The following is a 20,908-nucleotide window of genomic DNA, read 5'->3' as shown; positions in this document are numbered from 1 at the left end:
TTATCATGAGAGAACTGTGCTTAAAAAAAAAAAAATGCCTGTGTTTGTTTCTTGGTCACCAGCAGCAGGGCACTTTGACTTGGTAGGGGCTGCATGTGACCTGCCTTAGTATGGAAAAAGTCAGCCGAAGGGAGGGGTGGCATTAGCAACATGACAGGTCTTTTAAAAACATTTTATTTAATATTCATACCTATAATGTGTTTTGATCAAATCTACCCTTCTCCTGTCCCTTATTCTTATTTTTTTCTCTCAATCTCATGTGTTTTAGGTTTTCTCCTTTTGTTTTGTTTTGTTTGTTTTGTTCTGTTTAACACCTACTGAGTCGATACAGTGTTGTTACCTGTACATGAAGGAGGGTGGGGCCATCTCCTGTCTCACCCCGGCAGCTATCAACTGCCAATATCTCCTCAGATAGGGTAGGACTTCAAGAGCTCCTCCCCTGCTCATAATGGAATTCTATCTGGCTTTGTCTTGTGATGGTCTTACGAATGCTGCCCTAGCCACATGTATACAGCTGACCAGTTATGCCTACCTGACCGGTAGGCTTGTTACAGACATCTACCTCCCCAGGCTCTTACAATCTTTCTTCCAACTCCGTCCATGATGATCCCTGACTCCTTGGAAGGAAGGAGTATGATACAGACATCGAACTCAGGGCTGAGCAAACCACAGTCTCTGAGTCTCTGCACTTGGACAAGTTGTAGGTCTCTGTATTAATCACCACTTAATACAAAGAGAAGCCCCTCTAGTGGAGGTTGAGAAATGCCCTAATCTACAGGGTATAATAACGTTTACTACTGTCCCACTTAGGGCTCCTAGTGCTGTGATGAACCATGCTTTCACTTCTAGCCTATCAACTGAGGAAAGTCAGGGCAGAAACTCAACCAGGGCTGGAACCTGGAGGCAGGAGCTGACGCCGAGGCCATGGAGGGTTGCTGCTTACTGGCTTGCTCCCCTGGCTTGCTCAGCCTGATCTCCTATAGAACCCAGGACCAGCAGCCTAGGGGTGGCCCCACCCACAATAGGCTGGGCATTCCTACATCAATCAAAAATTTAAAAAAAGTCCTACAGGCTCGGTCTTATGAAAGGAGACATTTCCTCAGTTGAGGCTCCCTCCTCTCTAATGACTCTAGCTCCTGTCAAGTTGACATAAAACCAGCCAGCACAAGTACACTGCCCATTTCTCAGTATCCTTGTACTAGGTTCTCCTGTAAGGCCTGGGACCTAGCCAGTCCTGGGTTTGGGGTCCAGGTAATGTTTAATAAGTTGAAATGGAAAAGGCAGGGTAGAGGAGGGATCTGAAGAAAGAAAAGCAACACTAAAGACCCTTAAAAACATATGTAGAAAATTAGAACTGTGGAATCTCCCTAAAACATATACATAAATAGGTTTCAATGGCATTGTCTTACAATGGAGGGTGGGAGTGGGGGCAGCCCCTCACCCAAATGAAATAAGCCATTGAATAAAAAGACAAGCAGTAGGCATAACTACCTCTTCAAGTTCTTGGTCTGTGGGGTTCCATAGACTCCCCTAGAACACTAATATTTTCATTGTTCCTGATAACCCCAAAAGCTTGACAGGAAAGACCCCATTACTGGCTAAAACCAGTACAGAATTAAGTGAAAGGTTGTGAAGAAGCCAAGCTGGTCCTAACTGAGAGCTTCATCCCCATTGGCTGGGGTTGATAGTGAAGAAAGGGTCTATGCACGCTACCAGGGAAGGAGAGTCACCAACCATCTTACCCAGGCACGAACCCTATGAGCACAGACTGATTACAAGATGTACCCATTGGTACAGTTGTGGTGTGATTGGTGTGAAAATAACCAACCTTTTCCTAATTGCATTCAAAGCCCACTCCACAGGACAGAACTCACACGACATATTTAAGAACTAGTCTGGTTGTGACATGGCATTTGAGTAGCAGCCAGCAGCTGCACACGATTACCCACAAGCCATCACTCCTGGGGTCATCCTCCAGAAATGCAGCATGAAGGAAGTGTATTCAATCATCTGTACACCATGGTCACATCTCAGATCTCTGGATCCGAGAGCTCTCTATACAATCAGTGTTAGATGGGAGAAGACAAAGACGTGCAATAGTGTTTCTCATCTCTGTGGTCCTTACTGGTAGAGAATTTCCTGGCCGAAGTTTCCCGAAACTAAGCCCAGCTCCCTTGGTTTATGCATAGCTTCTTTCAGAATCTCCCTACTCCTTCCTAGGGGCAGCCCACTTGCCATAGTTCTCAGAGACTGTCTCTGGTACCTCTTCATTTCCCTTTAAGCATGTTTGCCTGGTGTTCCTGGATGCTTGTGCATGAACACACACACATATCACATACCACACCACACACATACACAAACACACATACCACACACAACATATGCCCCATGCCCAACCACACATACCACAACACACACAACACAGATGTGCCCCATGCCCTATACCTAACCACACAACACACACACAACACACATCACAATACGCATATACTACATACCATACATACCACACACCATACACACCACATACCTTTTCTCAGTTGTTTCACAAGGAGATACAGGATGCTCCGGCATATGTTAGCACAGTGTGTCTCCATGTTTCAGAGTAGAAACTGGACTAATGTGGAGAAGTTACCAAGAAAACAATACCCTTTGCACTCTGCCAGAGGAGCCAAAGGCATTGGTGCTGCCTCAAAAGGGTTGGGTAGGGAGACTTCTAATTCTGCATAATTCAGAACTCACTTGAAGAGGGGATGTCTTTATTTCTTGAATGCTGAGATCAAGTAAACCAAGAGTCCTGATATGTAAATCTTTAAAGTTGACTTTTCTCCATGAAAGAGATTGACAAGGTGGAACCAGAAAGGTCAGTGAGGCTGAAATGCTGGTCAGCAGTCGACCAGTCTATACTTCAGTAGCAGGGCACCGTGTAGGAGAAAATGTAGGCCAGACCCCAGGGGTCAGCCGACTTGCCACCCGGCACGCCATGCTCCGGAGTATGCCCAGACGTCAGAACACTAAATTCCGAAGCAGCCTGAGTAGCCCGCAGCTAGTGCAGCTGGTGAGCTGCTGAGTCTGCAGCCTCCAAGTCCCTCTTTATGCACTTCTTCTGCAGAGAGACTCTGGTGGTAGTGTGATCACGCTCATTGTCTAACCGAGACAATGCGCTGAACAGTCACAGTTGATAGAGACTCTGGTGGCGGTGTGATCATGCACTGAGCAGACACAGTTGATAGGCCTCTACTATGTAATCCAGTGGTTCTCAGCCTTCCTGATGCTTCGATCCTTTACCACGGTTCCTCGTGTTGCCGTGACCCTCAGCCATAAAATTACTTTGCTGCTACTTCATAACTGTTTAATGTAAGTGATTGCTTATTGCAATAAAGCAGACACTGTTCCCCTGAAACCATCTCCAAAGTGGTTCTTCTTGGCACACTTTACTGACTCCACAGGCACTGCAGTCTTGTAGGGACACGCGATAATTCCTTCAACTGTTCACTGGGTGGAGTGCTTGCCCGTTACCCCACACTCTGCTATAGCAGTCTTTACCACCTACCACTCTGAGAACCAACTGAAGCAAAGTGTTTGCATATACTACCAAAGGGCCACCCAAGACTATCACTGAGGCCATCACAATAAAACCACTTTCCCTCATAATATAAGGGGAAGAAATTGGTATCTGAAGAAACTGCTCAATTGGAGAATAGGTATAGGCAACAATCCTATCGCATCATGGCTCCATCTACTTGGTTTATAGGTATATGTTGGGCTCACCAAGGGTAGAGGGTGGCAGCCACAGCCCTGAGACCCGTTGGGGAGGTAGACATCCCATCTGTCAGCCCTTCATTCTAGGCTTTTATCTCAGACACCACTCCCACCTTTTCTGCTGCTAGGTATGTGGCATGGCCTCAGGGTTACTAGTCACTGCCATTCTTAGGAGCTAGAAAGGCTAATGCCCTAGGCCAAGGGATTAAAAAGTCCAACCTTAGACAGACGATGGAGTCTATGAGCTTCCTGGTTGAGCAGTCCTTAAGAATGAAAGTTGAGCATTTATAAGGGCTCAGAAGTAGACAGAACCATGCAGGGCTCACCACAGGCAACTGGAATGGAGAACACTCAGTGCCAGTTCCTGGCCTTGCATCATCTCTTAAGGTGGGTATGCAAAGGTCATTCCGCAGCACCAGGAGGAACACAGACTGGAAGTTCTGAGAGGCAGACAGCATCTTGTCCCCCAGCTTCAGAGGGAAGATGACCTTTAAGTGTGTCTAGTCACTATGCACAGAGACAGGATGGGCAATGAGACAAGAACCTTGAGAAGTAGGTCACAGGTCAGACAAGGGCAAAGCCCTGGAGAGAAGTAGGCCACAGGTCAGATAGGGGCATAGTCCTAGAGAGAAGTAGGTCACAGGTCACTTAGGGGCAGTGCCTTGGAATCAAGCTCTTCCCAGAGAACAAATTGTCACTGCTATGTGGTGATTTCTGTACAGGAAACACGAGGGAGTGGCCCTGTTCTCACGTTGTCTCAGGTATCTTCCCCTCAGGCACCATTTTGTAACTCAGCCGATTTTCCCAGTTCCTAATTAAGCAAATTATCCCAATTTCACTTCTCTAGCTTCTCCCTTAACTGACCTATTTGTCTACAAAATATTTGTGAATACCTATCACATGTCACATCCTGAATCAGGCACAGGAGACATGAAGCAAGTGGATTGTGTCCTCAGAGAACTGGTACAGAGAGGATCTGGGCTCTACCACTGAGAGGAACATGATGTCTTAGTTACTGCTCCATTGCTGTGAAGAAACACCAGGACCAAGGAAATTCATAGAGGAAAACACCTAACTGGGGCAGTGGGTGGGGGGGGCATCCTTGCAGATTCTGGAATTAGTCCATTATTCCCATGGCAGGGACTGTGGTGGCAAGCAGGTATTGTGCTAGAGTAGAAGCTGAGAGCTTTGCATCCCAACCCACAAGCAGCAGGCAGAAAGGGAACCACAGGGCTTAGCATGGGCTTTCGAAATCTCAAAGCCCATCTCCAGTGAGGTACCTCCTCCAGCAAAGCCACACCTCTTAATCCTTTACAAACAGTTTTACCAACTGGGAGCCAAGCATTCAAACATAGGAGCCTATGGGGGACACTCTCATTTAAACTACCACACCTAGCGAAGCGGAAACTGTATAATCAGGGTAGAACTTAGTATGAGTGACAAGCACTAGAGACTGATGTGTGCCCTCCCTTAAACCATAAATGAAAGTTCTAACTCCCACTGGGATAAGACCTTTGGGAGGGGTGATTAGATCAAAGGATATTTCATCTTCATGAATGGGGTTAGAGACTTTGCAAAAGAGACCACAGAGAGCCCTTCTACCACATGACATCCCACTGAGAAGGTATTGTCTATGAGGAACAGACTCCTACCAGACCCCCAGTCTTCGGGAACCTGCACCATGGACTTCCCAGTCTTTAAACTGGAAGTGTCTTTTCTGTCCTGTGTAAAAGCCACCTAGCCTACGGTGCTTTGTTTATGACAGAGAGTTGGTATAAAGAAGTGTGGTGCCTCTGTAATGAGACCTATACTGGAGAAGAGGCTCTGACCCCTGGTAACAGGTGAAGCTAGAAGAGGTCTGGAAGCCTTCGAGCCAGGAAAAGCCCTATGATCAGACCTGGGTTGTTATGTGAAACTCTGACAAGGCAAAGGGAAAAGAAGACAGCTTCACAGAAAGCCCTGGTCTTTTTAAAGAAAACCTCAGTTCCCCGAACAAAACTTTGGTGGGATCCAGTCAAGGATGTTGTCCTGACAAGGTTTTACGTAGAAATGGAAAACATGCTACAAGAAACTGGAGGAAAGGTCATAGTCCTTCTAAAGTGGCAAAAAGCGTGGCTGACCCGTGCTTATGTCTTAATCCTTTTGGAAGGTAGAATTTGGAAACACTGACAGTGGATATTTGGCTGGCGAAATTCGAAAGCCCAGCACTGAGGGATTAGCCTACTTCCTCCAGACTGCTCTATGTAGCATGATTTAAAGTCTGAAATGTTCACTGAAAGGCATCTGAACTTGAAGATCTGCAACATTCTTGGCTTATGTAAAGAGAAAAAGCTAAACGTGTGGCTAAAACTCCTGGTTAAGGAGAGGGTATGGGTTAGCAGGCTAACAGAAACCAAGCACTGTAAAGGAAATGGGGAGATTAATTAGCTATGAAAGCAGAAGCCAAGAGTTACCGTCCAAAATGTCCTCTAAGAAGGCATTCCAGCTACTTTCCCATCCCAGCTCAAGGTGCAGCAGCCCCTGCCAGCCTTATGGTACCAACAAAGAACCTTCATTAGATCAGTGTTCATTAACACATAGAGCACAAACCTATACAGATCCAGAGGTGTGAACTGCCAGACCAGGGAGCCAAAGGCAAGAACCCTACAGACAGAGTCATTCTGGGGAAGGGGTGGTACCTGGCTCCTCAGGGCCCAACCCTTTTCTATTAAAGCTTGAGGGGGGCAATACTATGACCATGTGAGTCCAATAGGTGAGGTGCCTGCCCCAGGGAATCTCTGGTAGGAGCTCTGTCCAAGTGGACCTTAAAGTCAGAGCAACAAGTTCAGAGTGATGTTGTCTTTTAAAAGTATGTATGTATCATTATTTTCTCTCTCTCTCTCTCTCTCTGTGTGTGTGTGTGTGTGTGTGTGTGTGTGTGTGTGAATATGTATACATACACACAGATGTGTGGCTGTGAATGTGGAGGCTACAACAGGGCCTCAGGCTCTCCTCTAGAATTCTCTTATCTAGTCATTTGAGGCAGGATCTTTCCCTGAATTTAGAGTTGATGCTTACTTGCCTAGGCTAGAAGCCAGCAAGCCTCGGAGATTATCCTGTCTCCACCTGTGGTCCTCACTGCTCTCACGGATCATTGGCTGATGCAGTCCACAAGGGCAATGGAAGCAGAGATGATGAGTTGGGTGGGTAGGGGGCAGGGATTTAGAAGCCCTGTGAATCTATCTATAAGGTGAATGACCACACTGGGACCTTCTATAAGGAGGCAGATCAGCTTTACTTGGGGTGATTCAAGGCTTACAAAGTTTTGGGGGATTGAGGGTAGGAACATTCAGGATGGGCAAAGGTCACTGGCTGGGGACTTTGGGGTAACTGAACTGCCTCATTAACATGGGGAAGCATTTCAGGAATTTCAGGAGCTTGCTGAGTGGGTCCTTATCAGGAGACAGGAAATTGATCCTGTATCCAAGTAAGGTCACATGGCATTCTTCAGGTAGAGGTGTGTGTCGGGGCTTATAAATCCCCAGACAAGGTCACAGAAGGAGAAGGCCTGCCAATGAATGGCATCCTCCACATTGCTGCTAAGCTCAGAGGCTATTTGGCCATGGTGGACTTTGGCCTTAATTAGCAAAGTTTTCCCACATCCACCCAACTTGGGGTCAGGGTTAAGGGCACGTGTTCAACATCTAGTTTGTTATCTGGGTGCTGGCTCTATTGTCCCCTTTATATGGTTTCTTCTCTTTGGGAAAGAATGCCTGTGGAGCGCCTTAGCTCTGTCCCAGCAACTGTTCAGGAAGTGCCTGTGTTAGTTCATAGACTCAAGGGTGGTGAACAGTCACCTGAGGATGAGCGGTACCTAGAGTCTAACCTGTATCCAGTTGCATCTTCTTGACAGTATGGAATTCGACTTTAAAGTTGATAGTGAAATGAGTTGAAGACTATTGTTAGGAAACGAGTAAAGACAGGAACTAGGGAGAGCCAGGGTTAGAGTGGAACACCAAGAGTCAGTGCTCCTGTTGCCTCTCCATCTTGAAACTGAATTCCAAATGCTAAAGTATCTGAATGGGAAGTGTCTGGGAAGTGACTGGGTCTGGAGAGAGGGACTAGTGGCTCTATTGTTCTTTATTCTTTTTCTTATTTTTATTTTGTGTGTATGAGTGTTCTGCTGACATGTATGTACATGCATCATGCGAATGCCCAGTGCCCACAGATGCCAGATGATCCTGGAGCTGGAGTTGGTGGTGGTTGTGAGCTGCCCAGGGTGGGTACTGGGAACTAAACCCAAGTCCTCTTCCAGAGCAGCAAGCGGTATTAACCACTGAGCATTTCTCTAGCTCCAGATTTACTTCAAAAAGAGGCTGGGGAGTATCAGTGGCTTCTCCTGCTATGTAAGGGCCTGACCAAAACAACAACAACAACAACAACAACAACAACAACAACAACACCTCTAAACACCAGGAAATGGATGATGCTAGGCATGGTACCTGCTGTGAATTTTACATCTCTAAGAATCTGAGAAACAAAAATTTTTTTGTTTATAAGCTGTCCAGCCTCCAGCATTGCATTACAGGAGCCAAAGAGATGAAAGCAACAATGATATGATCTAGAACACTGCATATTTGAACTTGTGTTAATCCTGAGATCTCTGAGGATGACAGTTACTAACGTCCCATTTTGCTGCTCTTGGGGAATCTGACTCTTACCTAAGAGACTAATGTTTACTGCATGGCCACTGTATCTTTGGACCCTGGGTACTGCACACTGCTTTACTTACTATGATGTCATGGTGTAGGGTTTAGACTCATGAATTCATGAGTGGAGATTCAGGGCAGAAAAATAGATTGAAGGCAGAGAGGCTCTTCCAGGTAAGACGGTTTGTGGGGGAGAATTATCACTTAACAGCCGTTAATATTGACACCACATGCCAATGTTGGTCACTGTATTGTCTGAGTCAGTTTCCTTGCCTGCTGCCAACTACTATTGACTACTGTTGTCACCTTCTCCAGCTTCTATCTTTCAGCTCCAGCTGCATCTGCAAGAGTCACTCCCTTCTTAGAACTGCAGCTGTGTGTAGTGGGACTGTTCACTTTCTCAGTTAGAGTGAGGCACCTGTGACTTTACCTTCCTCCACTAGAACAGAAGCTCAACATGGAGATGGCTAGGATTTCTGCACACACCTCCACTACATCCCCACTATACACATCACACACACACACACACACACACACACACACCTCCACACACACCACACACATCATATATACATACATACACACATACAAGTATACACACACACACCCACCACACACATCACACATACCTACCACACACGTCACACACACACACATATACATACATATACACACACACTTTCAACAACTCTCCCATGTAGCACAGAGTCTGCCTTAATGAGTAAGAATTCAAGGAAACTCAGTCTTTTCTAAAACACAGATTCTCCTTCTTAAAGCCACACAGCTATCCATGCTATATGGCTGAGAAGCAAGCCTGTGTCTGCGGCCATCAGGACACTACATGACAAAGCCCTGCCTTCCTTCTGGGTTTACACCTTCCATTGCCTTTTCTACCAGTCCAGGCTGCTCTATCCTCACTTCCTTTGGAACAGCAGGACCCTTCTCCTTCCTCCTCACTCAGAAGCCTGTGCCTCTGTTCCGTTTACCGAGAATACTTTCCCCTACTCTTGCCTGTGTCACAAGGTCTCCCCGCTTCAATCAAATGGAAGCGACCAACACGAGCCCCGTGTCTTAAGCTCCAGGACACTTTATCACCCGTGATTAGATTTTCAGTTGCATTCTAACCATCCTTTCTAATAGACTTAATATCTACAAGGATAGACTACACTCATTTACCACAGAATTCTAAACACACAGTGCCGTGTCTAGAGAAAGGTACCTACATATGTTTGTTGAATAAAGGCATCATTACAACTCCAGTGTAGTAGCATAGGAATTAATACCCTTGACCTTACTTACCATAACAAGGTGGTATGAACTATCAAAGTCACTGCCAGAAAGAGCTAAGCCCCAGCTTTCACTGTTCCAATTTTCCCCAGGATCATTCTGGTACACAGCAAGAAAATGGATCTCAACCCAGACAGGAGGGCAGCCCCACCACCTTGTCTCTGCTCTAGGATTTCTCACGGCCATGAGATGCTTAGACTGGCATCACCCATTGGAGTTCACCCCATGGCTCACTGGAAAGCATTGTATCTTTGAAATCATCAGAGGCAAGGCAGGCTGCCAGAAGTCCTTTTCTCACCTGATAATGGAAGCAAACAGGTTCAGTGTGGACTCGTGAAAAGCATCACTCAGGAGTAAGCACTGGAACAGAACCAAGGTCCTCCAACTAATTAACATCATCTCTTGTCCTTCTGTGCATGAGGGCCTTCCCTCTGCCCACCCCTCCACAAAGAACATTAAAGACAGAACATTAGCTTGGGAGCATTCTATTTAAAACACAGAGAGTCCTTCTAAAGATAGTCTTGAGAGTTCATCTACTCATCCTGATCCCATTTTCTGGCTCAAGGATCTGTAAGGTCAGTGCCTAGATTGGGGTCTACTACAGTGTCTGATAGCCATAAGAATGTCTTTCAGGGTTCACTGGTTGGATTAAGCTGGTGTGAAACACTGGCACTGAAATCAGAGAAATGGGGAATCCTGATGAGGACCAGAGGGCCAAAGTAGATCAATGGTAATACAGGAAGCAGAATGCATTTAAGGAAACCAAAATAGAAAGGAGGAAAAATGAAAAACTTCAACCTTACAACTTTCGTTCATGTCTTTTGGGTGACTACATGTATTGGGCCTACCTGACTGCTAATCTGTCCCCATAACCCGTGTCCTCAGGATGGGTGGTGAGCATTAGCTTCGGCTTACTGCAGGACGCTCAAACTTGTTCATTTCACAATGAGCAGGGACAGATGTGTGAGCGTGGTCACATGATCCACACCTGTGTGCCCTCAGCAGTGACAGGATCCCACAAGGAACCCATACCCAGTGATTATCTATTCCAAATGGCATACCCACCTCAGCCTCCTTTTTCCTCACACGCTGAATTCTGAAGCTAGAGATTTGCCACTGGGTACATTACTTAATAAGCAGACACAGAAACAGCGCCTATACTCCCAACATCTGAGGCAGCATTCAGAGCCGGAGCTCACTGAACGCTGCCGCCATTCAGACGTGGAGGCAGGAAATGGGAAGGTGTCCTTAAACAACCCTGTGCCCCACAAAGAAACCAGTCATCTCAGCACCACAGATGCTGGGCTTCTTAACATCTGGGCACATGCTCATCCTAGGAAGCCAACTGTAAAACATTCCTCATCTCCTGTAGACAGGAAATGGCTCAAAGAAAGAATGACAAGGAGCCAGTGCTTTACTCAACGGGATGGATGAACCCACTTTTGTAGGCGGTGACGTCTGGGAACCTAGAAAGGGGCTAACAATGAGGCAGAGTTCTAGCCCATGAGGGCCACACCCCAAAGCTGCCACACCAAGCTATGAGACTCACTAGGAACCTGTGACAGCTAAGCCTGTCCTATCCAGCCAGTTTCGGGTGGCATTGAGAGTATGGCTTTTTAAGAGAAGGGGGGCAAGGAAAGACAACACTAGGGTGCCACATTGTACTAGAAAACATGCTTTTGTTGATTAAAGGTATCTTTGTAGATCTGGCTACAACTTTCTGCAGCCGATGGTGATTGTTGCAAAGTTATGCAACTGGTCAAATGCAGGAAACAAGTGGAGTATGGTACCCAGCCCCAACTGATAATCTACAATACAACTCCTAACCAGGCTGGGGAAATCAAGGAAGAAGAGGAGGGAAAGTTATCAGAACCACAGGACCAGGATGCCTTCTGGGAGATGTAATATTCAATAAATGGCAGAGAAGCTGAACCTGTGAAACTGGTGTCCTCAGCAAGACCTGTGTAGTGACACCAACAGGTGACAGGACATCGCGATGAAGGAAAGTTACACTCCCCACCCCACAGGTGCAGCAGAGGAGGGGAGAATCCACTTTCTCTAGAATGAAATCCTGAAAGGTCACCCAATCCAAAGTGGTCGTCCTAAACATAAATACATACACAGAACATTAAATAAACTCAGTAGGGTGCATGCGTGCATGTATGTGTGTTTGTGTGTGTGTGTGTGTGTATGTGTGTGTAATGATAATTGAAGAAATCTTGAATTTAAGAGAGAGATGTGAGAGGGGTTGAAGGTAAGAAGGAGGGGTGAAATGATGTAAGTATATTAATCCTGTATGAAATTCTCAAGAAACAAAGACTCTAAAACAAACCATTATATCTTTGTGAATCTGCCTTGCGATGTGACACATACCTCACAGTACAGTGTCTGCCTCACATGCTGTCCCTTGCTCCGGGGGATGAAAAATTCCATGCAATTATTCACATTTCTGACACAGATTGCTTTTTTTATTCTCTACTGCCCCTGTCAACAGGATCCGCCAATCAGGGCCTCCAGTTTCATAGAGGAAGGAAAACAATGGGCTTGGGCTACAAAACTGTGCCCAGGGAGGACATCAGGAGAAGGCACGGCTGCATCCTGAGCACAGATGGGCAGTGTCTCTGTTGTAAGATCTCATGGGTTTAAATTAATTCAATATCTCTACAATTAAGGAACACATGCTTTAGATGAATACTTCTGGAAAAGTGGCGAAGGAGAAGGGACCTGGACCAATGTATGTGGGCATAGAAGGGAGGAAATAGGTTTAATACCAGCGTCCAGACCGATTGCTTGATAAGGACAGGTACTAGGAGAAAGGGGTTGAGGATTCTGCATGGCAGAACCTCAGAGACCAGGAGAACAGTGACTGTCCCCTTGAAGATCATCTTTGGGTACCCCTTCCCAACTACATCCCCAGTTGCTTCTGTGTGACATAGGTACAGCATGAGGAATTGCACACAGATAAAAATCTGCCCCTCAGTGGCCATGTGCAATTGGGACAATTATTTATGGAACCTGAGCAGCGGCTTCTGTCACCTGGGGTACAAAACCCAGTCCTGCTAAACAGCTGTGAGATCCCTCCATGCAAACTGCTTTGAAACACAGTAAGCAGCCAGCCAGTCCTGGGTTGAAACATTACGCTTCCCTCTCCTTCTCTTCCATAGTTTGTACTTGGCATGAGGTCTACATATACAAATCGTGGGCCTTTGCCAGATGACAGACCACAGTGGAGCCTTTTCTCTTTACCAAAGAGATGGACCCCCAAGAGGGTGAACCCAAATGTAGCTGTGATGCTTGAATAACCAGTAGAGGAATAATAGCAAGTTCTTCCCAGACCCAAACCCTGCCCATGAAGAGTCTCTGAGCTTAAAACAGAACCCAAAGGCAGCATGTGGTTCCTCACAGAAGGGACCCAAGCCACATCAGTGCAGTTTCCTAGTAATGGAGGTGGTCTCTAAGACACGGTGATATGCCTTGATGCAGGAAGCATCAGAGAGTCAGCCAAGCACCCCGGAGCCTGGCACCTTCCACGTGGCCATGTGCCTTCTGAGCCTCCACAGCTATGTGTATGTATAATCAACCGGTTCAAAGCCCCTGTAGCGGGAGGCAGTGCTTTGTTGTAAAACAAAACTGAGATGAAATACCCTCATCCTTTCAAATATCCTCTGAGAGTTTGGTATTTGAGGCACATCCTGTGATGTGTTTCTCTCTGACCTCAAACACTTTGATTCTTTTTATTCAAGTTCACATAAAAGAAGAGAAAACTCTGAGATTGGTCTACTGTATACCCAAAGCCTCGATGGCATCTAAATCCTTTTGCTGGTGCAGAGAATTAGTTGTTATTCCAGATAGTAAGGAAGCAGAGATGAAGGCCCATTATATTAGAGGGGCCCAGCCCTCTGGGAAGTTGGGCCATCTCTCGCTCCTTACTTAAAAATAGATGAGTTCCCATAGCTCCCCAAGGCTTTGAAGGGTTCCATGCCGACGCCTGCTCCCCCATTTGCTGCACTCCGGCAGAATCAGAGAACGTGGTTTGTCTGGAAGGCCCCAAACAAATGCTTTCAATTTTCTATTCTCCAAATGAAAATCAATGGTAAGAGAGAGGTAAAAATCAATGTTCAGCCCTCTGCAGGGAGCCCCCCCCCCCCCCCGACCTCCTTCCCCTTCCCCCACCTCCTCTCCCTCCCCCCACCTCCACAGAGCAGCAGATTTGAAACAATGATTCCCCACCAACAGAGATACCCTGCTGCCAGAGCCCTCTGTTGGCTCTGTCCCCTTGACAATATTCTACTTAAAAATACCCAAGAGGATTTTTAAAAAAAGAGACTATGACAAGAATGAATAATGAGATGTTGTTCCAGCACACCCCTTCCCATTGCTAGTAAACTCAGTTACAAATGGAGTCTCTGGCATCCCAGGATGGAGTCTGACTTCTCTGTTTCCCAAGGGATCTGCCTTATGGCCATGAGCTATAAAATGTGTAGCCATTCACATGTAGACACTCTCAGATTGTCCTTGTCCCCAGGCAACTAGTATGCTTTCTGTCACGGCAGATAGGTAGTCAGTGTCTCTTAATTCTTCACTTGGCCCCAGAAGGGAGGAAATGGAGATTTTCGCACTGTCTACTTGAGTGTGATTCTTTTCACTATTTGATTATCACATGATCGTTTGATATATTAATATCTTATGTGTGCTCATTGCCGAATAGTATCGATTATAATGGAAATGCCACAACTGGCTGATAGCTTCACCTTGAGTTCCTTACTATCTTGACTCTAAATGAAGCTGATATAAACATACATAAGAGTGCTTTTACATGTACAAACGTAAAGTAACCCCTCTGAAATATCTTCTCCCAGCATGTCTGGACTTTAACACACACACACACACACACACACACTTGATATAGGTACAGAACATCAGACATCTTCACTTTTGGTGCAATCTCATTTGCTCTGCCACACTTAGGAAGTCTTCATCAAAGCCAAGGTCAGGTTTTCCTTTGAAAGTTTTACAGACTTAGTGTGTGTGTGTGTGTGTGCTTACAAATGTGACCCGCCTCTCAAGTTAAATTTTAACACAGCATGCTATGTAATTAAAAATTCTAAGCATGGTTTACAGTACCATAAAGTATTCATGTATCCACATCCACATGGACTATTGGTTAAAAAGTCTTGACAAAAACAAGTCAATAAGCCAAACCAGGGTCTGAAGGGGTGGATCAGGAGTCACCAGCACTGGCGGCTCTTCCATAGGACCTGTTTGGTTCCCAGCACCCACATGGCGCCTGTTCCAGTGGATCCGATGCCCTCTTCTGACTTCTGAGGACATTAGGCACATAGTGTGGTGCAAACATTTATATACAGGCAAAATGCTAATATGCATAAAATAAACAGATTTTAACAGCAACAACAACAAGAAACAAGAAAAGAAAAACCAGAAGACTAGACAAAACATATTGAAATGTTTTAGTAGCTGTATTTCAACAATATGGCCATTACCTACTACCTATTTATTTTTAATTTTTTTTTCTAGAGTAAGCATCCCAAAAGTAGACTTGAGAATTTTTAAGTCATCAAAGAGAAGCCATCCTGAGCACATGCAGTACTCTGTGGTGCCCATGAGATCCCATGGAGACTGAAGCAGGAGCATATGGCCCTGAACCAACCTCTTCCCATACCCACTGTGCAGCTTAACAGTAGGAAGAAGTGGAAAGATTCACAGAATTCTCCGAGAAGATTGTGGATAGAGCAGAAGGGTCCCCTACAGATCATCTCACCAGGTTGGGGAGACTCTAGCAGAGGGAGGCTTGATTGGCCACTTCCCTTCCCACCACCCATCAACACTGTTTGGTCAGCCCTGAAATCCTGTGGGCACAGATTTGTGCTCCCTCCCAGGAGCTTCTTTAGCCACTTAAGCTCCACGGGCCATCCAGGCCCAAGACCTCTCCCTGACCTTGCCCTCTAATCCACGTGCAAGCCAGCCTACATCTGGGGCCTCCTCATTGACTGGGGCCTCCAAGCTGCCTCCTGGTCTGTCAGCAGCTTCTCAATGGCTAGAAGTAAGACTTTTTCCCCTTGAGCTGCAAGGGCCCAGCTTGGCTAGCAGCCTTGTCTACAGATGTTTTGCAGAATAAAAAAGCACTTCCCTGATTGAGGAATAAATAGAGCTGTCAATAGTCTGTCCCGACTCTAGGGGACCCCTGAAGTTTAATGTGGAAGGACAGATGTTTCATCTGGGAAGGCATCCAAGGCTCTCTGGGGAGTTACACAATTGGCTACCATCGAGGACTGTGAAACCCTACTGCTGAGAGAGATATTTGGTAAAAAACAACCACAGTGACCACACACGGGCCTCCTAGGGCCAGGCCACCTCCCCAGACCAGCTAAGGAAGAGGATGCACTATCTTAGCCAAAGCACCTTCTGGAGTTGTTTTCTGGTAGTGAGCAGGGCCCTATTATCAGAGATGCAGTCATGATCTGTGACTTCCCTGTTGCAAAAATCACAACGTGACAGCAGAAATGTCACCACAGTCCTTGAGACCTCGCTCAAGGGCTTGAAGGCAGCACACTCAGACTGGGGGGAAGGGATAGAAAACCAAGGGGAAGTTGCTCCTTTCTCAGGAATGTATGCAGTTGGGAAGGAGGGTTCTGGCTGAGCTTCCAGACATATTCAGACAATGATAACTATTATAATTGTTTTACTAATTGCTAGAATGGCTGGCATTGGCATTAAACCACCATAATACACCATCACCTTTATTGAACTTTCACACAAAATGTTCTGTATCTTCACAGTGAATGCATTTAACAGATTAAGAAATTCAAATTTAGAATCACCAGTTTACCTCTCAAGTTTGCAAGGGCATGGGGGATCTAACAAGGGATTGAACCCACATTTGTCTCATCCCTGAATCTGTGCACAAAGCCATTATAATTTCATGGATACAGGAGATGGAGACTGGACTTCCCACACAATCTGAGAGTGATGCTCAGAGTGTGGTGTGCCCAGGGAAATACCACGTACTCCTGGACATGTCTGACTACCGAGGTGGCTGCCTTGGTCTCAAATGCATTTGAATTTAAGACTAAAAGTCTTTCATCTGGTATTTCTGCAAATTCCAGGGAAGGGCATTGAGGCATTCGCCAACATATATATCCATGTATACATACATACATACACATATGTGCACACACATATACAGGAAACTGAATGGTTGAACAACCTGGAACACTATCCCCAAGAACATTCTGTTGATTGCTGCTAATGGGGCTCCTCTATCCTAAAGGGCAGAAATCACAAGGGGTGCGTGGACTGGAATGGTTTTCTTGGAGTGTAAGTACCTAAAGAGGCTTCAACTGATACCAACAAAATTATTTTTACATCCCACTCAGTAATGACCTAGACATGATTAAGATAAAATCCCAGCACAGAGAAGAGGAAGTAGGCACACCCTTAGCCAAGAAGCTATTTGCCATTGGTAGCTGCTGGGAGAGGGAAAACCAGTTTTCTTCAATGGAGTGACTAAGATCTATCAACCACGCTTAAGGGCAGGACCCATCTAACTCTGGAAGAAGTGCCAATCCAGGAAACAGCCACACACACCTCAGCACTTTTTATCTGGGCCTTATAGACACAAATGCTGACTGCACATAAAACAGCGTTGAAAGCGATGCCCAACAAAGGATTCTGGTGGCTGAGTCTGTGGTCACAGGCCCCTGACATAGGGAAGACAGAGGCAGAGGCTCACTGGATGTGAGAGGCTCTGTTTTGATGCTAGCACTGATTTCCAGGTGGGACAGGACACTATTCAGAGGAAGCCGCTGAGTGTGTAAAAGACAATTACAACACACCCCAGGAGGAAAAACCAAAGGGCCCAACTCCAAAGGCCACCATCATGAACTGTCGAGGGGAAGTACCCTGCAGCACAGCCCAGGGTGTCACACTGGAGCTAATAAAGCCAAGACAAGCTGTAGGAAGCTCCAGTTTCTGAAAGGCCTGCTTCCCCATGCTCAGACTGTCATCTGCTGCTGGAACAGTGAAGAAAGGGCCTCCTCCTGCTCTCTTGGGTGTAAGCTTCCTGGACCTAGATGACAGGGTCACTTGGGGAACAGGAAGTGGTGACGAAAAGGGGCTTTTCTATTAAGATGGGAACTCAAGAGTCAAAATTAAGATTTTTGAAAACTTAAGGTTGCTATTCTTAGCACTGGGGAAGTGGTTGGTCAGTTAGGAGCACTGGCTACTCTTGCAAAGGACCTGGGTTCAATTCTCAAGGACAGGGGATACAATGTCCTCTTCTGACCTTTGTGAACACACATATGCAGACAAAACACCCCAACATATTTTTAATAACAAACAACAACAATAATAATGTATTGTCCTTTTGTGTGCCTGAGCTTGCAATTCGTGATCCTTACTATCTATCACCTGAGCACCATTTAAAATGGCAGCAAACACACTGTTCTCTTTTTCGTCCATCCTGAGCCCAGTGGAGCCCGATTGCTTCAGTTCCACCAGCCACAGAACACCCCTAACTTCTAGCTACTCCCTTCCCTGCCTTACCTGGGCAACAGGTGCTTGCGGCTGACACACAGGGCCGTCTGGTAGTCCTGGGTCACACATACTTTGTGCGGGCTGCATTTCACCTTCAGGCAGGGGTCCTTGGATGGGTCCAGGGCTGAGACAGAAATAACAAGGAGAGCAGGGTTAGCACCTCCAGGGAAATTCAATCTCCATCACCACTCCCATAAACAAGTGGGAAATAAACCAACTGTGTATGTTTGTGCCGTTTCCTGAGGTTGGTGGGGACAGAGAGGAGCCCCAAGCCAGGTGAACTCTGCATTCGTCACCCAGGCCTCTCAAGCATCGAGATAGCAACTCCTTTGCATACTGGGCATTTCAGCACCATGACTTCAAGCAGGGATTACTCTTAAAAAAAAAAACAAAAACAAAAAACTTTCACAGTTGTACATGATCCAAGGACCAAGAGTTATTTGGTCTGGTGTTCATTATTGCCTGATGTTGGTTTGTGTGAGTCCGTCTATTCTTAATCTTAATTATTTTCTATTACATACACCCAACATCCTTGCTGCAAACATTGTTTGCTCCTGTTCAATAAAAAATAGACCTCATGCATGAATAGTTTACTTTATTTTTTTTAAACTTCAGGATGGGCAAGAAATTTGTACAACACAAAGTTATGATGTAAGTGGGAGAGGGAAAAGCCTGCCCATAAATATTTATTGTGCAAGGCAGAATTAGATAAGGTCCGTGCTGGGCATAGAAATGATAAAGGAGCTTGAGAGAAAAAAAAAAAAGAGATCAATTTCTAGGGCAAGGATTAGTGAAGCATTAATATTTGAATTGAGTCTTGAAGGATGGGCAGGATTTTTGCAAAGCAAAGATGGAAAAGACAAGCCAGACCGGCAGAGCGGTGTGAGGGAAGAGCGGCGGTGAACAGACGTGGGGCGATGTGTTTGAGCAGCCACTAGAAAGTCAGACCATCACTGGGTTTGTGGGCCTGAATAACGAGAGAGGGAGAAGGTTGGTTCGAACACATAATGCCAGAAAGGATTCCCAAAGGCACAGGGTCACACACAGCAGCATTTTCTAGAGTAAGCCGAGCAGCAGGCCCCAGGCTAATCAGCGCTCTGCATGCTGCTGTATGTGTGCTCATCACGGGCACAGAGGAGGCCCCAGGGAATTCTCTGCAAAACAAAAGTGACTGTGCCATCTCCCAGCTACAGGGCTGAAAGCCTATTAGGCAGGAAATCTTTCATAACTTCTTACCCAGCCAGGGGAGGCATGCCCCCCACGCCACCCCCACACAAACATTTGGTTAAAAAGACATTCCAAGCAGGAACTGCAGAACTGTCTACCCCACCACCGGTGAGGGCAATCACATAGACAGTCGGTCGCAATCCCCACCACCACCCACTCCACCCCAGGCTTTGGAAACCACACACCACTTTCTTTAGGTTGTTGCTAATTTCTCGAGGGTCCGGAATGCACAATGTTGCAATACATTACTGCTGAATACCTCAGGGCCGCTCTGCCCTGTGGCAGGGGTAGCAGCTGTGAACAACTAGGGTATACTTTTTAGTCAGTCTTGGCAGCAACACGGCCCTGATTTCCATCCCAGTGCAATTGCCTGGTAGAGCCTGCTTCCCATGGGATACTCTCCGGTGCCTGGAGCTCAACAGAGGAAAGGCTCCTAAAAGAGAGACAGGCTGGTCTGAGCCCAGGGGACACGGCTTGCTCCTAGCTCTTAAGCTGAGAAGCGCCTCTGGGAGGCAAGTTAGCAGAGAAAGCTCTCAGTGCCTTCAAAACCGAGGCATCCATGGAGGACTAGCACTGGTCATTCATGAGGACCATGTCAGTCCTATCTTGTCTCCTCTCTCACTTCTGCTCACCACTTGTGACCTCAGGAAACCCAGAGACTAGTGTGATGGTTTGTATATGCTCTGCCCAGTGCATGGCACTACTAGGAGGTGTGGCCTTGCTGGAGTGGGTGTGGCCTTGTCGAAGTGGATGTGGCCTTGTCGGAGTAGGTGTGCCACTATGGGTGTGGGCTTTAAGAGACCCTCCTCCTAGCTGCCTGGAAGCCAGTCTTCTGCTATCAGTCTTCAGATGAAGATGTAGAACTCTCAGATGTACCATGCCTGCCTGGATGCTGCCGTGCTCCCACCTTGATGATACTGGACTGAACCTCTGAACCTGTAAGCCAGCCCCAATTAAATGTTGTTCTTATAAGAGTTGCCTTGGTCATGGTGTCTGTCCACAGCAGTAAAACCCTAACTGAGACAACTAGACCAGCAGCAACCCCACCACAGTGACCAGTGAATGCATTTCCACCAGTATATGCCAGTACTGCTGAGACCTGGAATTCCTGCCTTAGTGGCTTTCAAAGATGGAGAATCTCAGGCTGGCCTCCTTGGTGGGTTGAAACCCACAACACTATGTGATGTAGGAGACAGGCCTTAGGGGAGAATTTGAACTCTTTTTGCTTCTGCAGGTGTCTTCTCATGAACATTTAATGTCTACATTGCCCAGGTGGGCTGGAGAGCAAATCAGCTATGCAAGACAGAAAAGGGCACAGATCTCACCCCTAGGGCTTCTGGGACCGAGTTCTGTTTGGCTGCTTTCTAACCTGAGTATACTTCCACCTCCTT

At 46.4% G+C, this 20,908-nt stretch overlaps 1 protein-coding gene across 1 annotated transcript in view; it reads right to left on the bottom strand.

The window, feature by feature from the left end:
* The window catches only part of Spock1 (SPARC (osteonectin), cwcv and kazal like domains proteoglycan 1), a 482,809-nt gene that overhangs the window by 138,197 nt on the left and 323,704 nt on the right, over positions 1 to 20,908 (bottom strand). Inside the window, exon 4 of the mRNA XM_021180195.3 lies at positions 18,300 to 18,414. Coding sequence (XP_021035854.1) covers positions 18,300 to 18,414 — 115 coding nt within the window. The remainder of the gene's footprint in view (positions 1 to 18,299; positions 18,415 to 20,908) is intronic.

The sequence above is a fragment of the Mus caroli genome, unplaced genomic scaffold, assembly GCF_978045245.1.
Source record: "Mus caroli unplaced genomic scaffold, Mus_caroli_1 scaffold_15, whole genome shotgun sequence".
NCBI lineage: Eukaryota > Metazoa > Chordata > Mammalia > Rodentia > Muridae > Mus > Mus caroli.
This window is presented reverse-complemented; position numbering and strand designations above follow the sequence as displayed.